General features: G+C 42.6%; 1 protein-coding gene and 1 pseudogene across 1 annotated transcript; both read right to left on the bottom strand.

Moving 5' to 3' along the window:
• Window positions 1-6,447: 6,447 nt before the first annotated feature.
• LOC111674111 lies at window positions 6,448-8,767 on the bottom strand (the record flags this gene model as incomplete). The annotated part of the gene is made up of 4 exons (XM_023433302.1): window positions 8,351-8,767; window positions 7,943-8,218; window positions 7,367-7,659; window positions 6,448-7,252 (listed from the first exon to the last, which is right to left on the bottom strand). Coding segments are annotated over exons 1-4 (1,791 nt in total), but the record flags the coding sequence as incomplete, so codon positions are not given.
• Window positions 8,768-12,970: 4,203 nt separating this feature from the next.
• LOC111674112 lies at window positions 12,971-13,088 on the bottom strand (annotated as a pseudogene).
• Window positions 13,089-16,855: the final 3,767 nt, after the last annotated feature.

Here is a 16,855-nt window from a genome sequence, read left to right as displayed (position 1 = left end):
TGTACGTATAATACCGTAAATAATGGTAAATTTGTTTGATTCCTTATTATAATGCTTTTCTCCCTGTCCTAGAATGGGTTCTTTCTCTAATTAGTATGTCTAGGATGTAAGCCAAACATATTTTCCACCGCTTATTTCTTTTGATTAGCATTTCATTAAACACGAGATAATTTTATTCTAATAAGTTAAATTTAAGGATATTTTTCCCGGAAATGTCTTTAAATATGTGGAGGTAAATTGTGTTAGCTATAAACCAAAAAAAAATTACAACGTAATTACGTTTACATAATCATTTTGATAGTCCCCGATTGTGCCGTTTTGTGTGTTTTTTATGTCCTTGCAATGTTCAGTTTGCTTAATTCCACTGAAAGTGAAAACTTTTCGTTCTCCTTGTATTGCCGTCAGTTCTTGGAGGCGCAATAATTGTATTTTATGACTGAAAAGAAGATTCTTCTGACATTAATAGTAAATTTCCTCATTTCTTAGTAAGTGTCCTGGAAGGGGTACTTTCTCTGATTTGTATGTCCCGGATGTAACCTAAACATATTTTTTCTGCTTATATCTCTTTATTGGCATTTCATTAAATACGTGATGATTTTTTTTCTAATAATTTAGTTTTAAAGGTCTATTCTCCTATTTTAGTAGCAATAATTTAATTTATAATTGCTTATTTGACCATCTGTTCTTTAAATTAACGTATGGATCATTCCTGGGACTGTCCCGGAAAACGTCAATCTGTATGTAAACATTTCCAGGTCGGTCCCGGAAGAGTCGAAAAGTCTCTGAACTGACTAGTTTAATGTTTGTACAGTTCCGGTAAGACGCAATTCGTGTACATATTGCGACGGGAAATTGCTTATTCCTAGTCGGTAAACAGTCATACGCCCAGGGATATAGTACGAGACAGGGGTCGAGCCCGATCATCGGCCCTTCCGGGAGCCCGATTTATTTAGGGCGCCAGATGCGCAAGCGCACCTCGGGATCCCGGTACCCGCTAGCGCGGGCACGTTGACTTTGTCCGCCGACGGGACCTTCCCCTGGGCGTATCCGACCGGCTACCCAGCCCCGCGAGGACCTTAGGCCTTCGCGGCACGGAAGAGCCGGGGGGTTCGTACTCCGAGAAGCGTGAACGAGGAGAAGTCGATTCGGGATTCGATAACCGGGGTAGGGTAAAGTAACGAGAAACAGAACTGCGATAGATCCTCCCTTCGGGAGATTTATTTCGCCTGAGCCCTAGACGGTAACGCGGTACAAAATCGGTGGAACGTTACGCCAAGTCGATACGGAAAAACTTAAACAGGGAAACCGAAACTTAGCGGGACCAATGGAAGAAAATTAGGGCGCACGATTACAGACACGAACTCCCCGGTGGGAATTCGCACAGGGTACAACACCGTAGCGGACGGACCTTTACTGTGCCCCCAGGGCCCCGATAAGAGCCCGGTGCCTTCGGTAATTGCACAAAAGGGATTCGGCACCGGCTCGCGATACGGCCCTACACCTCCCATCCACTCCGACCTGCTTACTGGCAGCCTAAAACGGCATTCTTATTCAATTACGGGAATATGCGATAAAACGGTACGGGGCGCGATAGATTCGAGCGGGTGCGAATCTGCGCCCGTCGGAAAATTACATTAAAAACTCGACGCGCTTTCCGCGGCTCGGAAACGGCACTTCGATAAAGGCGAAAGTTCTCCCAAAACACTCGGGAGGCATGCACGGAAATAAAGACCTCACAATTACATTCGGCCGGTTAGACACGTAATGGCGGCGATCGCGGTGTGGTATCGGCTCACGGTTATACGGGAATGATAGCGGTCAAAGAGGCCCCCTGGGCAGGCTCGTGCTCGCCGATAAGATGTCCGCTAAGGCCGGGACACTCCTGGCTCCGCAGCTTCGCCTAGGCGTGGCGGGACGGCGCCCTTCAGGAGATGCGGTACGGTGCCTTTCGGGAGATGCGGTAAGGTGCCTTTCGGGTGCTGCGGTACGGCGCCTAGCGGGACGGAAAGAGCTGACGGGAGTGTGTCCTCGCTGACGATCCCTCTGGCAATGCCGGATGCGCCGGAAGATCCTATATTCCGGCTCCGGTGTCCTCCTGGCGGGCCTAGCGGAACCTCTTACCGGGCGGCGACCTGCCATCTCGCCTAGTTTAAATTAGGTCACTAGGCCGCCTAATTAGGGCGGCCGCCGACTGATGGCAGCAGGACCTTCGAATTCGGGGCCCCGCGCGCTATCCGCGAGCTTGTAAAGAGGATCTCTACGCGCGCGCTATGCGACCGGCACTGGCGCGACGTAGAATCTATCGCAAAATTTAAATCCTTATAAGAAAACAATAATGCTTATTCTACTGATTGCCAAAGCGACTCCTCCCCGCTCCGGTCTTAAAAGTCCTTGTGACGAGCAAATATTTTTGCTACGTCACAATATATATTTTAATGGTATGCAGTTTTGACCCGTGGTTATGCACCAAAAAACTGTATCCTTCGAGGGTTCGAGCCTCACGACTCCTGAGACCGAATTTAATTAAATTTCAAAAATAGGAAAGAAAAGAGACTGGCGAGAGCGCGGAGAGCGTTTCACGAGCGATCAGCTGAGCGTGTCAATATTTCGGATTTTGGGAGGCCTGTCCGCGAGAACCGGTTTGAGCGAGTTTTTCTAACGCTAAGAGCTCCGTCGCCGTCCAGTCTAGAGTAGAATTTGGCGATTAAATCTTCTTGGAAAATGCTCGAATTTCCGATCCCTTTAATTTAAGTCGGTGCAACCCTAATTGGATTAACGGAGTTTTCCCTGACTCACGTGTTCAGATACGGAAAGGAAAGGAAATGATCCGCAGTGAGAACGACTTATCCCATTATCGGTGCGTTCTATTCGTGCATCATCAAATCGACATGGAATATGGAAACACGGGACATAAAGGTTATTCGGATCGGGTGATTTGGGGTAGGATTCAAATCGGAATTAACAACCGTCACAGCGTCTCTCCGCGCTCCCCTTCCCCACGTGTCGAGTTCTTACTGACGCGTTTGAGTTTTAAACTTTGCCGTTAGGAGGATGAAAATACAATGTTGTTAACAAACAACTGGTATGAGAAATTGTAACCTAATTTGGATGGCTGATCAGCCTAATTGAACAATGTACTAACCATTGGTTGCGCGGACTAAATCGACCATGGATCTATGTGTCATCCGGAGTTCATTCCTCCGGGTTTTAGTGTCACTTAAATTATGTTATCCAGTCTCGGATATTGGCTGGGTTAAGATTTTGAGGATTAGGAATTCTGCTGTTAATCGCAACGTGCGATTTGGAAGATACAAATGTAGGATTTTAATAGACAGGACTTTAAGAAAATGGGATGTGGGTGTGGTCGCTATGCCAGGCCCACTGGAACACAGAAGCTGAAAATAATCAAATCAAACGCATTCGTTCTTATTGAGAGTTTGGTCCGTACTCGAACCGTGAACGGCAATGCTCGGTCGTCGATTTTTGGATGGAATTCTAAAAAACGACTTCCCGTCCAGAGAACTGTCCGGCTCGGGTCGTGGGCGGCTATGCTCGGTCGCCGAGGAACGAACAGTTTCTGAACGAGGTGATTTTGCAGTTCTCCGAATACTTCTAACCAGAATCGGTTTTAAGCGCGATCGCGTGCGATCGATCAAGTCCCACAATTTAGGAGCTTGTACTTTCCCGATGCGAACGATCTCGGAGTCCTGATCTAAGAGAGCGCTCCGTCCTCGGTGCTTCGCGCTAGCGGTCCACGACCCCCTCTCCCTGGGTCTCCCTACTTACTGCAAATATTACTGCGCACACTCGGATGGCGCCGAATTAATGGTCCTAACGTACAGTAGCACATGTTAACCCCTTGACCCGTTACAACTGTCCCCCTGAAGGATTTTAAAGTTTCTCATAGGAAACTTTAACTTCCTTCGTCTCCCGACTTGCGGGGTTTCTTTCACAAAATCAACATTCAACGCATTTGTTCCGGTTATCTCGCTTTTATTCCTGCTCTATGTAGAGCACGGATTTTTGTGTCGCCCGTGGGGGTGGTAACACCCGTGTAAGCGGGTGCACCCGTACGTTCGGGTCCGTCGCGGTTGTGGCCGTGGGATGTCTTCCTGTCTTCTTCGCGGAGCCCGTCCTCCATTCGCCGATATTTAAAAATTTTCCTCGACGGATCTCTAATATCCTCGTCCTGTCCCTTGGGATGTACGGCACTAATTCCCTTCTGACTCGGCGCTCCACAGCATGGCTCGGCCTTTCGACGGTACTGGAGCGAATCGCGTCCTGTAATCTTTTCTTCTCCATTGGTCGAAAATACTGCTCCGCTGTTTGCGATTGCTTGTCTCTGAACTGAAATTACCGTTTTCCTTGTTTTATTTTTGGCTCTTGGTGTTGCTTTCTATTTTTTCATGTCATACTATGTTAGTCTTGCACTTTCGCGGCCCGTCTTTTTACCTTTTTATCTCGCGGTGGGTTATCCCGTTTCTTTTTGGGCCCTACTCCCACGTAGGGTCGGGCCTTGACGTCTCGCCCTGCCGGCATTTCCTCGGTTTGCGTGTTCGCGTCCATGGTTGGTTCTGAACTGTTCACTCCCGCTTAGCTCGATTTTAAATATTTCGCGACGTCTCGAAATTGTCCTTGTCTCTCTCATTACTGGGCAGTGTCATTTGTATTTACGCGATTCTTATGTTTATATTTCAAATTTCGCGAGTTCTCGCGCGGCCGATTCTCTATTCGATTTACTTCGCGGTTCGTGATCTTATTCTTAACTTTGTAATTTTAATTTTGTCTTATGGTGTTTAATGAGTTCTACGTGATGTTCTATTACTTTTACTTTATTTGATGTTCTATTTAATTATTCATTTATTTTATCAGATTTCACAATTATTTTATAGATATTATATTTTTGTGATTTTGTTTTAGTTTATGATTTTTTTTTTCCTTTCAGAATTATTCTGTATGCCGTGACTTAATTTAAACTTATCTTACATTACGCGCCATTTGACCCCATTCTAGATTACACGATAATAATTTTATCCCGTTCCGACTTATGCGATCCGAGTTTAATTTTAGTTACTTTATGCGACTTACCTTAACTTATGTTCAATTCCGCATTCCACTATTGCGCCCATCCTAATTTCCTACTCACCGTTTTTATTGCGGCCACTCTAAGTCGACCCCGACTGGGCCTAGGCCCTCCCGGAGGAGACCGTCCTGGACGAGTGTCGCCTTTACGCTGACCCCGTTCTCTCCCCAGAACTCTCCCCAAACGGTGTGCCGCTAGATGTTCCACTCGACACCCCTGATCCGCCATGTTTTACCGTTGAAGATTTTGTTGATCTCATCCAAGTCGCTCTCCTCCCACGATCTTCCGTTGGGCTCGATGTCCGCCAACCCCGCCGCGATCGCCTGTCGCGGCGTTCATATCGCCGCCCTCGGAAGCTGCCTGATCTGGTCTCTTTTTACCCTTACTTTTTCCCTATAGTCAACTAATCGTGCTTGCAGTAGAGTTCCCGGTATGATTTCTGCCCGTCTCCAGCCTTTTTCCATCCTGACCGCGATCCATTGCCCTGGCATAGGGTCCTGACTAATCGGATATCTCGACTCGAAGGCATCGAGCTCTCTGGTGATCCATTGCTACATCCTATTTAGCTGACCCTGTCGTGCCTCTAATTGTATCCAGAAGCCATGGGGGTTTCGGAAATGGACCACCCGGACCAGCGCGTTCTGAATTCCTTCAACGTCGATTCGCGGGACTCGAACGGGTCCACGATTACTCATTTTTCTTGTTTTTGCTACAACATGGTATTATCACAAAACTTCTTTCGTCTGATCTTATTTGTTGTTATTGTAATATTATTCCTATTCTGCTAATTCTCCCCTCGCTTTATTTCACTCGTTTGTTCTTTTACCCGAATCTCTGGTCTACGCTTGATAGCTGCCTCTCCTTTCTTGTCTTCCTTGTATGGTTACGTGGTTGTTCACTCGGTGGTTGTTCACGAACTGCCAATTATCTGTTTCGAGTTTCGTATCAGAGGTTGTTTTATCCCTACCTTTCGACCCTATGGTTGTCGTTGTTTTTCGTGTTTTTCAGTTAGTGTCGCGCAATGTTGTTCGTTTTTCTGTTTAATTTGAATTTAATTTCCGAATCTGCTGACGTGTTACCGGCCGTTGAATATCGGTTGGAGTGTCGATTTGTTGTTGATTAGTGTCCGGAACGTTAGGGTTGCCGGTGCTTAAAGCGTTTGAATTATTTGATATATTTATCGGTTCGTGATATCGTTTCAAGTTCACGCTGTGGAACATTCTTCGTTCCTTCCGAGTTTCTGGATTTATGAGAATAAATGTTGCAGGACCGATCGATTTTTTAATTTCATACGGGCCCTCGTATATTGATAGAAATTTAGCAACTAATTTATTTGTCGGATTTGAGACGTTGCATGCTTTTACCAGTACTTTATCTCCGACTGTGAAGTTCGTAAGTTTGTGCGTTTGATTAAACTTCTCCGCCCGTTTTTTTCCTTTTACTTCGAGTGTTTCGCGGACCAATTTTAATTTAGTTTCATACGTCGGTTCCGCGGTGTTATCTTCATGTTTTAACCATTTTTTCCAAAATCTACTCGGTTTCTTGTTTAAATGTATTTCTATCGGTGTGAATTCCGTTGTTTCGTGATGAACTTCGTTTATGCAATCTTGAATGACTTGTAGCCAATTGATCCATGTTTGATGTTTTTCCCAAATTAATGTTCGGAAAAATCTTCCCAACTCTCGATTAACCCTTTCGACGATATTTTCTTGGGGATGTCTCATCGATGAGAATACAGGTTGTATCCCCTCCCTTTGCAATTTCTTCAGCCATTGTTTCGACGTGAATTGTGTCCCGTGGTCGAATTGGAGTCTTTTTGGCTTTCCATCATTTGGTATGTAATGCGCGAAAATGCATTTGATCGTCGCAGCTGCGTTTGCTTCTCTTAAGGGATACAGGGCCACGAATTTACTAAATGCATCGATGGATACCAAAATGTGCTTGTATCCACCTTTTGCTGGTGGAAGTGGTCTGAAGTAATCGATTGAGACGAGTTCAAGTGGTTTTTCAGGAGTGATATTTTTCATTACTGCATAACAACTTTGATTACTGACTTTGCATTGCTGGCACAGGTCGTATCGCGAAGTTATGATTTTTATATGCTTTTCCATTTTCGGATGTGCAAACTCTTCTCTCAGGATCCGGAACACCTTTCGTCCCCCGACATGTCTGTAGATTTCATGACATTCTTTTGCTATTTGGTAAAGCCCGTCCTTTGTCAGGTAAATCTTCCACTAATCTGGTCGCTGTCTTTTAAATAATATGCCGTTTCGCAACCAGTACCTTTTGTTGTGATTCTGCGGTTCCTTCAGTAATGCTTGTTTTATGCATTTTATCCCTGATTCTGCGTCCTGATATTTCTTTATGTTCTTCAGGTATTCGCCAATCGAGGGTGCGGGCTCTTTTGCGAGGATATGTGCTATTACGATTTTGTCGGTCAGTGCGTTCTCCTCGTGGCCAGAAATTTGCCTACTCAGAGTGTCCGCGACCACGTTATCCTTCCCGGCGCAATGTTCGACGGTCAGGTCGTAGTCTTGGATCGACAAAATCCACCTCGCAAGCCTCGCATTTGCGAACTTGCATGTTAAAAGAAAGGTTAAGGACTTATGGTCCGTGATGACTGTGATTCGTGCTCGGAGCACATAGGATCGAAATTTCTGAAGTGCCCAGACAAATGCGAGCAACTCCTTCTCAGTTGTGAAATAGCGGAGTTCCGATCCTTTAAGAGTCCGGCTTGCAAAAGCGACGACGTGTTCTTCCCCTTCCTCGTTGACTTGTGACAGAGTCCCCCCGAGTGCATAATCACTTGCATCGGTGCGAAGGAGGTATCTTTTTTTTCGGATACGGATGATGTAAAACCACGGCTTCTTGAAATAGTTGCTCCACTCGTTCGAATGCCTCGTTGTGAATCTTCTCACATTTCCACTTGGTTCCCTTTTTCAACAGCTCCAGGAGAGAGGTCGTCTCGTGAGCGTGTCGACTCGTGAATTTAGTGTAAAAATTCACTAATCCTAAAAATCCTCTTAATTGTTTTAGATTTTTCGGCTTTGGAAAATCTTGAATAGCTTGCAGTTTTTCCTTTTGCGGCTGTATTCCCTCGGTTGTTAGTACATGGCCGAGGAAGTTGACCTCTTCCTTAAAAAAATGACATTATTTAAAGTTCATTGTCATTCCATAATGGACCATGCGTTTGAATAATTCTTGTAAGTGGTGCATATGCTCTTGGAATTTTTTCGAGAGGCATAAAAGATCCTTGACGAAATTTACAATGTGGTCCCCCAAACCGTGGAGTACTATTTCTAGTCCTCTGATTAAGCTAGCACTACTAGTTTTTAAGCCAAATGGTATCACGACAAATTCGTAACAATTTCCTTTATGTAGGAACGCGGTGTATTTTCGCGAGTCTGGATTCAAAGGTATCTGCCAGAAACTGCTGGTCCGATCGAAGCTTGAGACAACCTTCATGCAAGTGCACTTTTGAAAAATTTCCTCCGTTGTCTGCATGCATTCATGATCTGCGATGAGGTACTCGTTTAGTTTTCTTGCGTCTAAGCAGAGTCGTACCGACCCGTCCTTTTTTATTACAATCACCATCGGATTGATATACGGACTGTTCGACAGTTGAATTATATTTAAATCGAGCATCCGCTGAATTTCTAGATCGACGCTTACTCGATGTGCCATTGGAACTGGATAGATTTTTTGTTGAAATGGCACGTGTTTTATTAGTTCTAACCAGTGCTGATAAACTTGAATTCGTCCCGGTCTTTTGTCGAAGACCGCTCGGAATCTATGTACGAGATCAAAAAACTTTTTCTTTTTGTTATCATTGAGTTCATTGCACTCATCGACCTTTGCTTTTATCTCTTCGGGCTAATCCATGGATCTTCGGCTTTTTGGATCAGCTGGATTGCCTGAGCTCCGGCTGCACATTGCTTGTCCGACTTCTCCGGCGTACGTCTCCTCTCTGGAATCTGTGGCTACGCCTCCCTCAGAAATTGGTGCAAGAGTGGTTTCGTTTTTTTCTGTCATTCAATGTAATGATTCGTATTCCAAAGTCTATGATCCCCTGCAACCGATCGAGGCTGTCTACCCCCAAGATGCAGTCTTTTATTAATTTTGGAACGACTAGGTATCCAACGTGGATCCTTCGTTCGGCTATCTGCGTTTCCGCGTAAATTTGTTTTGTGAGCATGACCGATTTCATTCTGGTGGCCCCAATTATTTGCGTCCTTCTAACTGGTAGGGTAGGACAATTCCCTAATTTTTCTTCATATTTTCTATAAAACTGCTCTGAGATGGATGTGACCTCGCTTCCGGTATCGATAAGAGCATGCACAAATATCCCTTCTATCCGAACTTCCATTGATAGACATTTTACTATTTCTTTCTCTTGCACTTCTTCCTGCGTTTCTTCTGATAAGTCTTCGCGCATATCGCGAGCCAAGATGTTGCAGCTTATTTCTTCGATTTCTTTTTCTTCGTGAAGTTCCATTACTGTTGGATATCGGTATTTTGTAGTGTTTTGTTGAACTCCTAAGTGTTTTTCATGTGTACGTTGCGTCGGTGGTTCGGAGTCCGTTTTTTGTATTTCTTATACCGATGCAACGCCTACTCGTTTCCCGACCGCTGCCAAGGTTGATGTTCGTTGAGTCTTTGATTGTTTCGGCCCTCTTCGTGTCTGTTGTCTGCTTGTTCTACGTTGCTTGTTGTTACGTTGTGATTATTCGTAAAACGTTTTCCGTAATTTTCATTATTTGTCCGCGCGTCCTCCCTTCGGTGATTTGAGATCGAAGCGTGCTCTTCCCGCGTGTATCTTGTCGGTCATCGCGGCGTCTCCCTCTCCTTGTATTCTCGCTGTCCCGCCACGTATTGGTCCTCTTGATATCGATATTCCTGCTTGAATTGTTGTTTATGTTTTTTAGGTCCGTACGATGCGGGTGTCACCTCTGTTTCCCACTCGTACGAATTCGCGGTGCGGTGGTCCTTGTTCCGCGTGACATTGACCGTCCCTGCTTGGTCAAAAGTCTCCAATAGTTCGAGGAATTCCGAGAGTGTCCTAATTCCTCTCGAGATGCACGCGTGGTGGATCATTTCGGTATAATGCCTCGATAGTTGTTTAATGATATCGGCATCACTGAAGTTCGCAGACAGATCGCGCGCATTCCCGAATAATTGCGTCGCGTATTCTGTTCGTGTCAATTTCCTCCGATCGTCGAACCATCCATATTCTATAAGTTTTCTTATTCTGTACTGCGCGTCTTCACTCCAGAATTTTTTTAAGAAGGTCCTCTTGAAGTCCTGCATATTGGTGACTTCGTCGCTTATGAGGTACCACCAATCGCGAGCTATGCCTTTTAAACTTTGTCCTATTATTGTTTTTGTCGCGAAGTCGTTTACGCCTATTGTATTACAGTATTGTTCTAAGTCTTTGACAAATTTAACCCGCCTATCCGTTTTAGATCCGTAGAACACCGGCGCCTCCAATTTTATCGGATATCCATGGGAAAATCCGTTTCAATTTAAGGTCTCGTTGTTAGTATTTGATTCGCGTATTCGACCTTGCGTATCCTCTATTTTTGTTATTTTCTCGCGATTTGATTTCACAACGGCCTAACCTCTATCATATTATTCCCTAAACGTTCTACTACCTCAAGGACGTGATTAAATGCCGAATGGTCGGCCTTGATCTTGTCTATAACCTCATGTAACTTCTGAATTTGAATCTCTAATTGTTGCGCGTGTAACGCTTCGACACGCTCCTGATATTTCTTATAATCGTTCGCATATTGTTCCTGGAGCTCTTTTAATCTCCCATTGCAACTGCTAATTTTTCTGTTTTGGGACTCGAGTCCCGTTTCCACATGGCCCGAGATTGTTTCTGAAGCGCTACCGCGCTGTAATAAATCTCGAAGTCGTCCTGAGCGTTCAATATTTTGCTCAGCTATTTGAATTTCTTGCTCCAGATTTTTAGTTCGAAGGGCAGTACTGGCCACGAGACCCGAGTCGACCGTTATCGCATACGTGTCGTCAATCGGCGAATCGCTAAGATCGATTTCTTTATTCGGACCGGTCGCCATTTTATCGCAGACTTATCTTTAATTGTAATTTTAATTATTTATTCGCTCGAATTTTTTTTTAGGGCTGATCGCTCCAATCTCCCACTCTACAGTCGCCGGCCCCACGTTGGGCGCCAATTGTTATGGTATGCAGTTTTGACCCTGCCTATGCACCGAGAAACTGCATCCTTCGAGGGTTCGAGCCTCACGATTCCTGAGACCAAAATAAATTAAAATTCTAATATATGAAATAGAAAGAGACTGGCGAGAGAGCGAGGAGAGCGTTTACGAACGATCAGCTGAGCGCGTCAATATTGTGGATTTTGGAAGGCCTGTCCGCGAGAACCGGTTCGAGCGAGTTTTTCTAAGGCTAAGCGCTCCGGCGCCGTCTCGTCTAAGTGAAATTTGGTGATTTAAACTTCCTGGAAAATGCTCGGATTTTCGGCACCTTTAATTTAAAGTCGATGCAGTCCTAATTGGATTAAAGGGGTTTTCCCCGACTCATGCGTTGAAATACGAAAAGGAAAAGAGAGGAAAGGAAATGATCCTCAGTGAGAACGACTTATTTCATTATCGGTGCGTTCTATTCGTTCATCATAGAATCCACATGGAATATGGGAACATAGGATGTAAAGGTTATGTGGATCGGGTGGTTTGGGGTAGAATTCGAATCGGAATTAACAACCGTCTACGCGTCCTCCGCGTACCCCTTCCCCATGTGTCGAATTCTTACCGACGTGTTTGAATTAAAATCTAGCCGTTGGTGGAATTGGGAGGCAATGTTGTTAATTAACAACGTGTATGAGAAATTAACACCTAATTCGGGTGGCTGATCAGCCTTACTTGAAAAGCAATACTAATAATTGGTTTCGCGGACTAAATCAACCACGGATCTGTTTCATCCGGAGTCAATTCCACTAGGTTTTATTGTTACTTAAACTATGTTATCCAGCCACGGATATTGGCTGGGTTAAGGCTTTGAGGATTGGGAATTCTCTCAATCGCAACGTGCGATTTTGGAATCAGTTACTTTTACCAAGTGCATGGCTTGGGTGTTATGTGCGAAAAATTAAATTAGACGAATATATACGCATGAAGTAATAATTGAACGCGTAGCAGTAATGAATCATTCTTCCTAAGCATATATAGTGTGTCACATCGAAAACTGAATACATCTAAATAATTAAGAAGCAAGGTATCAGTCTGGAGAAATCGATACCAGAGATCAGTAATCTGTAAATGTATCGAACGATGTTAAAACCATGAATCTAATTATGAAAAGATTATACCAGTATTAATATAAAGTTATGTAAGTATATAATCTAGTGTAATATCAGTACGAGCAAGACATCAGGTTGGAAAGATCGACACCGGTAATCAGGAATCTAAAGGTGTGCCGGTCCATGCAAAAAGTATGAAAGGACGGCACCACTAAAATACGAACCTAAAAGTGTCAATCGACAGAAAACTAAACTATCCCTAATCTAAGCGGTTCTGGTATTGATACTGATCTTGAACATTTGACACAGTTGTCTTGACGATTGAATGAAAGCATCTTCAACGAAATATTTAACCTAAAAATGTCATCATCAATGTCTAACCAGAAAAATTGTCATGTTATCTGAGAGTGATGTCAATAATTAAAAAATCATCCATCTTTCACGTAACTCAACAAAATGCCACCGATGTTTTTATAAACCCGTTCGTTGCATTGCAGAGGGAACGGTTCTTTATCATTGAACACGTTCTATCCCTCACAGAACGCGGCGCGTCGTCGCGTAGATGGGGGAAACCGATCATCATCGCGTGGTGCAAAAACGAAAAGATGGACCGACGCTACGCGGTGTTCCCAAGCGGTCACCCATCCAAGTACTGACCGCGCCCAACGTCGCTTAACTTCGGTGATCGGACGAGAACCGGTGGAAAGACCTGGTATGAGCGTTGTTTTTTTTTTTTTTAAAGATGTTTATTTACTAATGTCCATAACAAAGTACAATAGGAAAATATATTATATTCACAATAAACAATGAATAGCGCTTGCTGTTTGGAAGATTCAACAATTGCATTCTAAACTTAATGGTCAACTGTGTGACACTCTAAGTCATGTACTATGTCGAATTAATGATACTCCTTATGGCGAACAGTCTTTTTGTGATTTATCACGGTATTATTTATATAATACCTTGTATATATATTGCGTTTTCTTTGTGATCAGAAAATTGGACTGAAAAACTGATCATTCTTTTTAATGTAGTTTGCTTACGAGCTAGATTGCGAAGTGAATTAATGAACTAACTTACGACTAACTGTACAAGAAAGAATATTTACAGACATTTACTCATCTAGCCAAAAATATCGTTTCTTATTTAACCTACTGTTGTCTTTTCTATCTTTAATCGGAATGCTTCTATTGAAACGCCAGTGTTCATTTTGAATGTCGGTATTTAACTGTTTCGCGTATGTTATTGGTTTTTCCGAGTTTTGCCTATTGTAGTGATATAGAATCGGTACGTTGTTTCTATCTTGTATATAACCATTTTTGTCTAAATATATGAATGCCTCTGGGGGGATAAAGCCTGACTTTATGGCGTTGGCAAAAAGACAGTCCTTTGGATAATAGACGCCGAAAACTAAACCGTTTTCCGTTACTTTTCGAGTGTTCGCAAAGTGGTTTCTTATAATCTTGAGGATATGGATGTCTATTCGCGATACGTTGGCCGCATTGTAAATTTTTTCGTTGGAAATGTATTTTTTAAATTCTGACTCGAGGGTTCGGTACATTCCGAGGCAGGCTCTTAGACATTTTCTTTCAAAGACTCTCAACTTTTCCATTTGCGAGGCGCTTACGTTAAACCATACCGGACAACCGTAAGTAAGGATTGGCCGTATGAATGAAAGATAACATATTATTTTCACCTTTCTGTCTAGGTGTTTACTATAGAATAAGCTTCTTAGCATGAAGAACGCGTTTCTTGCCTTTTCTAATTGTATGTTAACGTGCTCATTGAAGTAGAGATACTGGTCAATGTTCAGTCCGAGGTACTTAACGATTGTTTTATGAGGGACGGTTTCGCCTCCGTCTTTGCGTTCTTTTATACAAAAGGTTTTCCAATTTCTCCTGAGGTCCCTACTTCCTGTGTGTTGTAAAGTGGGTCTAAATAATATGGTCTCGCACTTGTTAACGTTAATCTTTAGCTTCCACGAATGGTAAAATTGATGTATTTTTTCGAATAGTTCCTGTAGCTCCTTCTGTATCGCCGCGACTTTTTCTCCCGTGACGTATAATACTAAATCGTCAGCGAATGCTATTGCCCGCCGCGATGTTCCTGAATTGAGGTTAAAAAGTTTGAGAAGTTCGCAAGTATAGATATTAAATAATATCGGTGAGTTGACCGTCCCTTGTTGCAGTCCATTCATGACTAGAAATTCTTTATCTAACGTCTCCTTTCCGTCCGTGATGAGAAAGCTTTTGCCCGTTATCATGTCTAATATCATTCTAATTAGATGTTTAGGGAACTGTTTCTTTATTAATCTGTAAATCAAGCCTTCTGTCCAGACTGTGTCGAACGCCTTTTCCAAATCTACAAGACACGCACCTATGACTTGTCTACTTGAAAATGCTCGTGTGATATCCGAGGTGAGTTTTGTGATGGCATGAATTGTAGAGTGTTTGTGTCTAAATCCAAATTGGCAATCTGGGATGATATGATTTTGTTTACAAATATGCGTAATGGCATCGTTGATAACGATTTCAAATATCTTACTGATATTCGGAAGTAAGCTGATCGGTCTGTAATTACCGGGGATGGTTTGGTCTTTGCCTTTCTTTTCCAGTGCAATTACTTTTGCTTTTTTCCAGTGTGTGGGGAAGTATGTGTTGTTAAGCGCGTTGTTGAAAATAATGCAATAATTTGTTATGATTTTTGGTGGTAAGCATTTTAGGGCTATGTTTGGGATGCCATCTAAACCGGACGATTTTTTCCTATTTAGTTTCTTGAATATATTTGTTAATCTAAGGATGGATGTAAAATAGTTGGAGTATTCTTCGTTGGATTGTGCATCCTTTGCGGTAAAAATGTCGTTGAAGACGAAAATAGATTTGTTTTGTGTCCTTAAGTTTTCGGCTTCCAATTTGAAAGTTTCGAATGTAGTATTTATGATGTCGTTAAGACGCTCTTTACCTAAGTCTTTGTTTTGGGTGTGAGTTCTCATGAAGTGTGTACCGATGATGTTTAATTTTTCGATGGGGTGTGTTATGATGTATTTATTGGATTCGTCTTTCTTTAGGTTCCTTTTTTCTATGCCAGCTTCTTCGATTAGCGATTCGTTTTGTGGTGTAATTTTTAGCGTAGATATCGCGGATGCCCCTTTTGGTTTAAAGATTCTATTGATCATTGGGAACATATTTTTGGAGTCGTTTTTCGGGATGCTTTCTATTTTTTCTTTCCAGTAATTATTTATGGAACTTAGGTATTCCTGCTTCAGTTGGGTTTTTGTTATTTTTAGGTAGTCTTTGTAACGCTGTAATTCCGGGTGATTGTTGTGCTTAAACTTTCTGTATATGTTGTTTATTTTCGTTAGCAATGAACTTTTTATTTTTTGTAATTTTTTAATTGTTGGGTTAAGGTAGCATTCCATGGAATTTTTGGGATTCATTTTTGGTACCGTTTTTTCGATTGCTTTGACTATTACATTATCTATTTCAAATAGGTATCGATCGATTTCCTGGTTTGTCAAGTTCCTATTGTTTGGTATTATTGTGTTATATCGTGTCTTAATGAAATTCTCGAAATCTTTCCAATTTGTTATTCTGTAGTTAAGTCGAGGCTTGTCCTCGGGGATTTCCAGAATGAATGGTGAAACGTTGGAATGCGCGAATTGCAATAACAAAGCATTGTGATCGCTATCGTATTGTATGCATTTTAGTCTATTGTTCCTTAATGGGGTGAAAAATGTTAACCTCGCGTCTGCTAAACAGATGTCCAGGTACGAATTTCCGCTGGGAAAGGACGGAAGGTTCGAGCTATAAAGTTTTACTTTGTATTCTATGGCGTTTCTTTCTATCCAGTCATTTAGGAAAACCCCGCGCGGGTTGTTAGAGGGGTTCGACCAGTTCACGTGTCGCGCATTCAGGTCTCCAGCTATTATATAGTAATTGTCCGCGTGGTTCAGCTTTAGGTCTCGGAATAATGTTTCTATTTCCGTATTAAAAAACATACGATTTCCGTAGGCGGCATAGGCTGCAATTATGTATAGGTTTTGATTATTATGTAACTTTAGGCTAATTGTCGTTGTCTCTAGATTTTTAAATTCTTGCACGCTATGTACGAAAACTTCTGTAAATTTGTATATTTTTTTTATAGCTATTGCCGTGCCGCCCCCTTGAGTCGAGTTTGGCCTATCTCTCCTAATTAAGTTATAGTTTTTAAATTCGATTTTGTGTCTTTCGTTTAGTTTGGTTTCGCTCAAAAGTACGATGTCCGGATCGTGCTTGTTCATGAGATTCAATAGATTGGCTCTTCTTTGGTTCGTTATTATTGAATTAACATTAATTGCTATTATATTTAATTTTTGTACTTTCGTTACTTTTGTAGTTATTTGACGACTAGTAGGGTTATGTACTGCCATTGTAGTTTACCAAGGTATCGAAAAGCATATCTATTCGATCTGAATTTTCGCGAACCGCTTTGCTTATTTCGTTTAGTTTACCGTT

The sequence above is a fragment of the Orussus abietinus genome, unplaced genomic scaffold, assembly GCF_000612105.2.
Source record: "Orussus abietinus isolate OABI.00-Male unplaced genomic scaffold, Oabi_2.0 scaffold658, whole genome shotgun sequence".
NCBI classification, from domain to species: domain Eukaryota; kingdom Metazoa; phylum Arthropoda; class Insecta; order Hymenoptera; family Orussidae; genus Orussus; species Orussus abietinus.
This window is presented reverse-complemented; position numbering and strand designations above follow the sequence as displayed.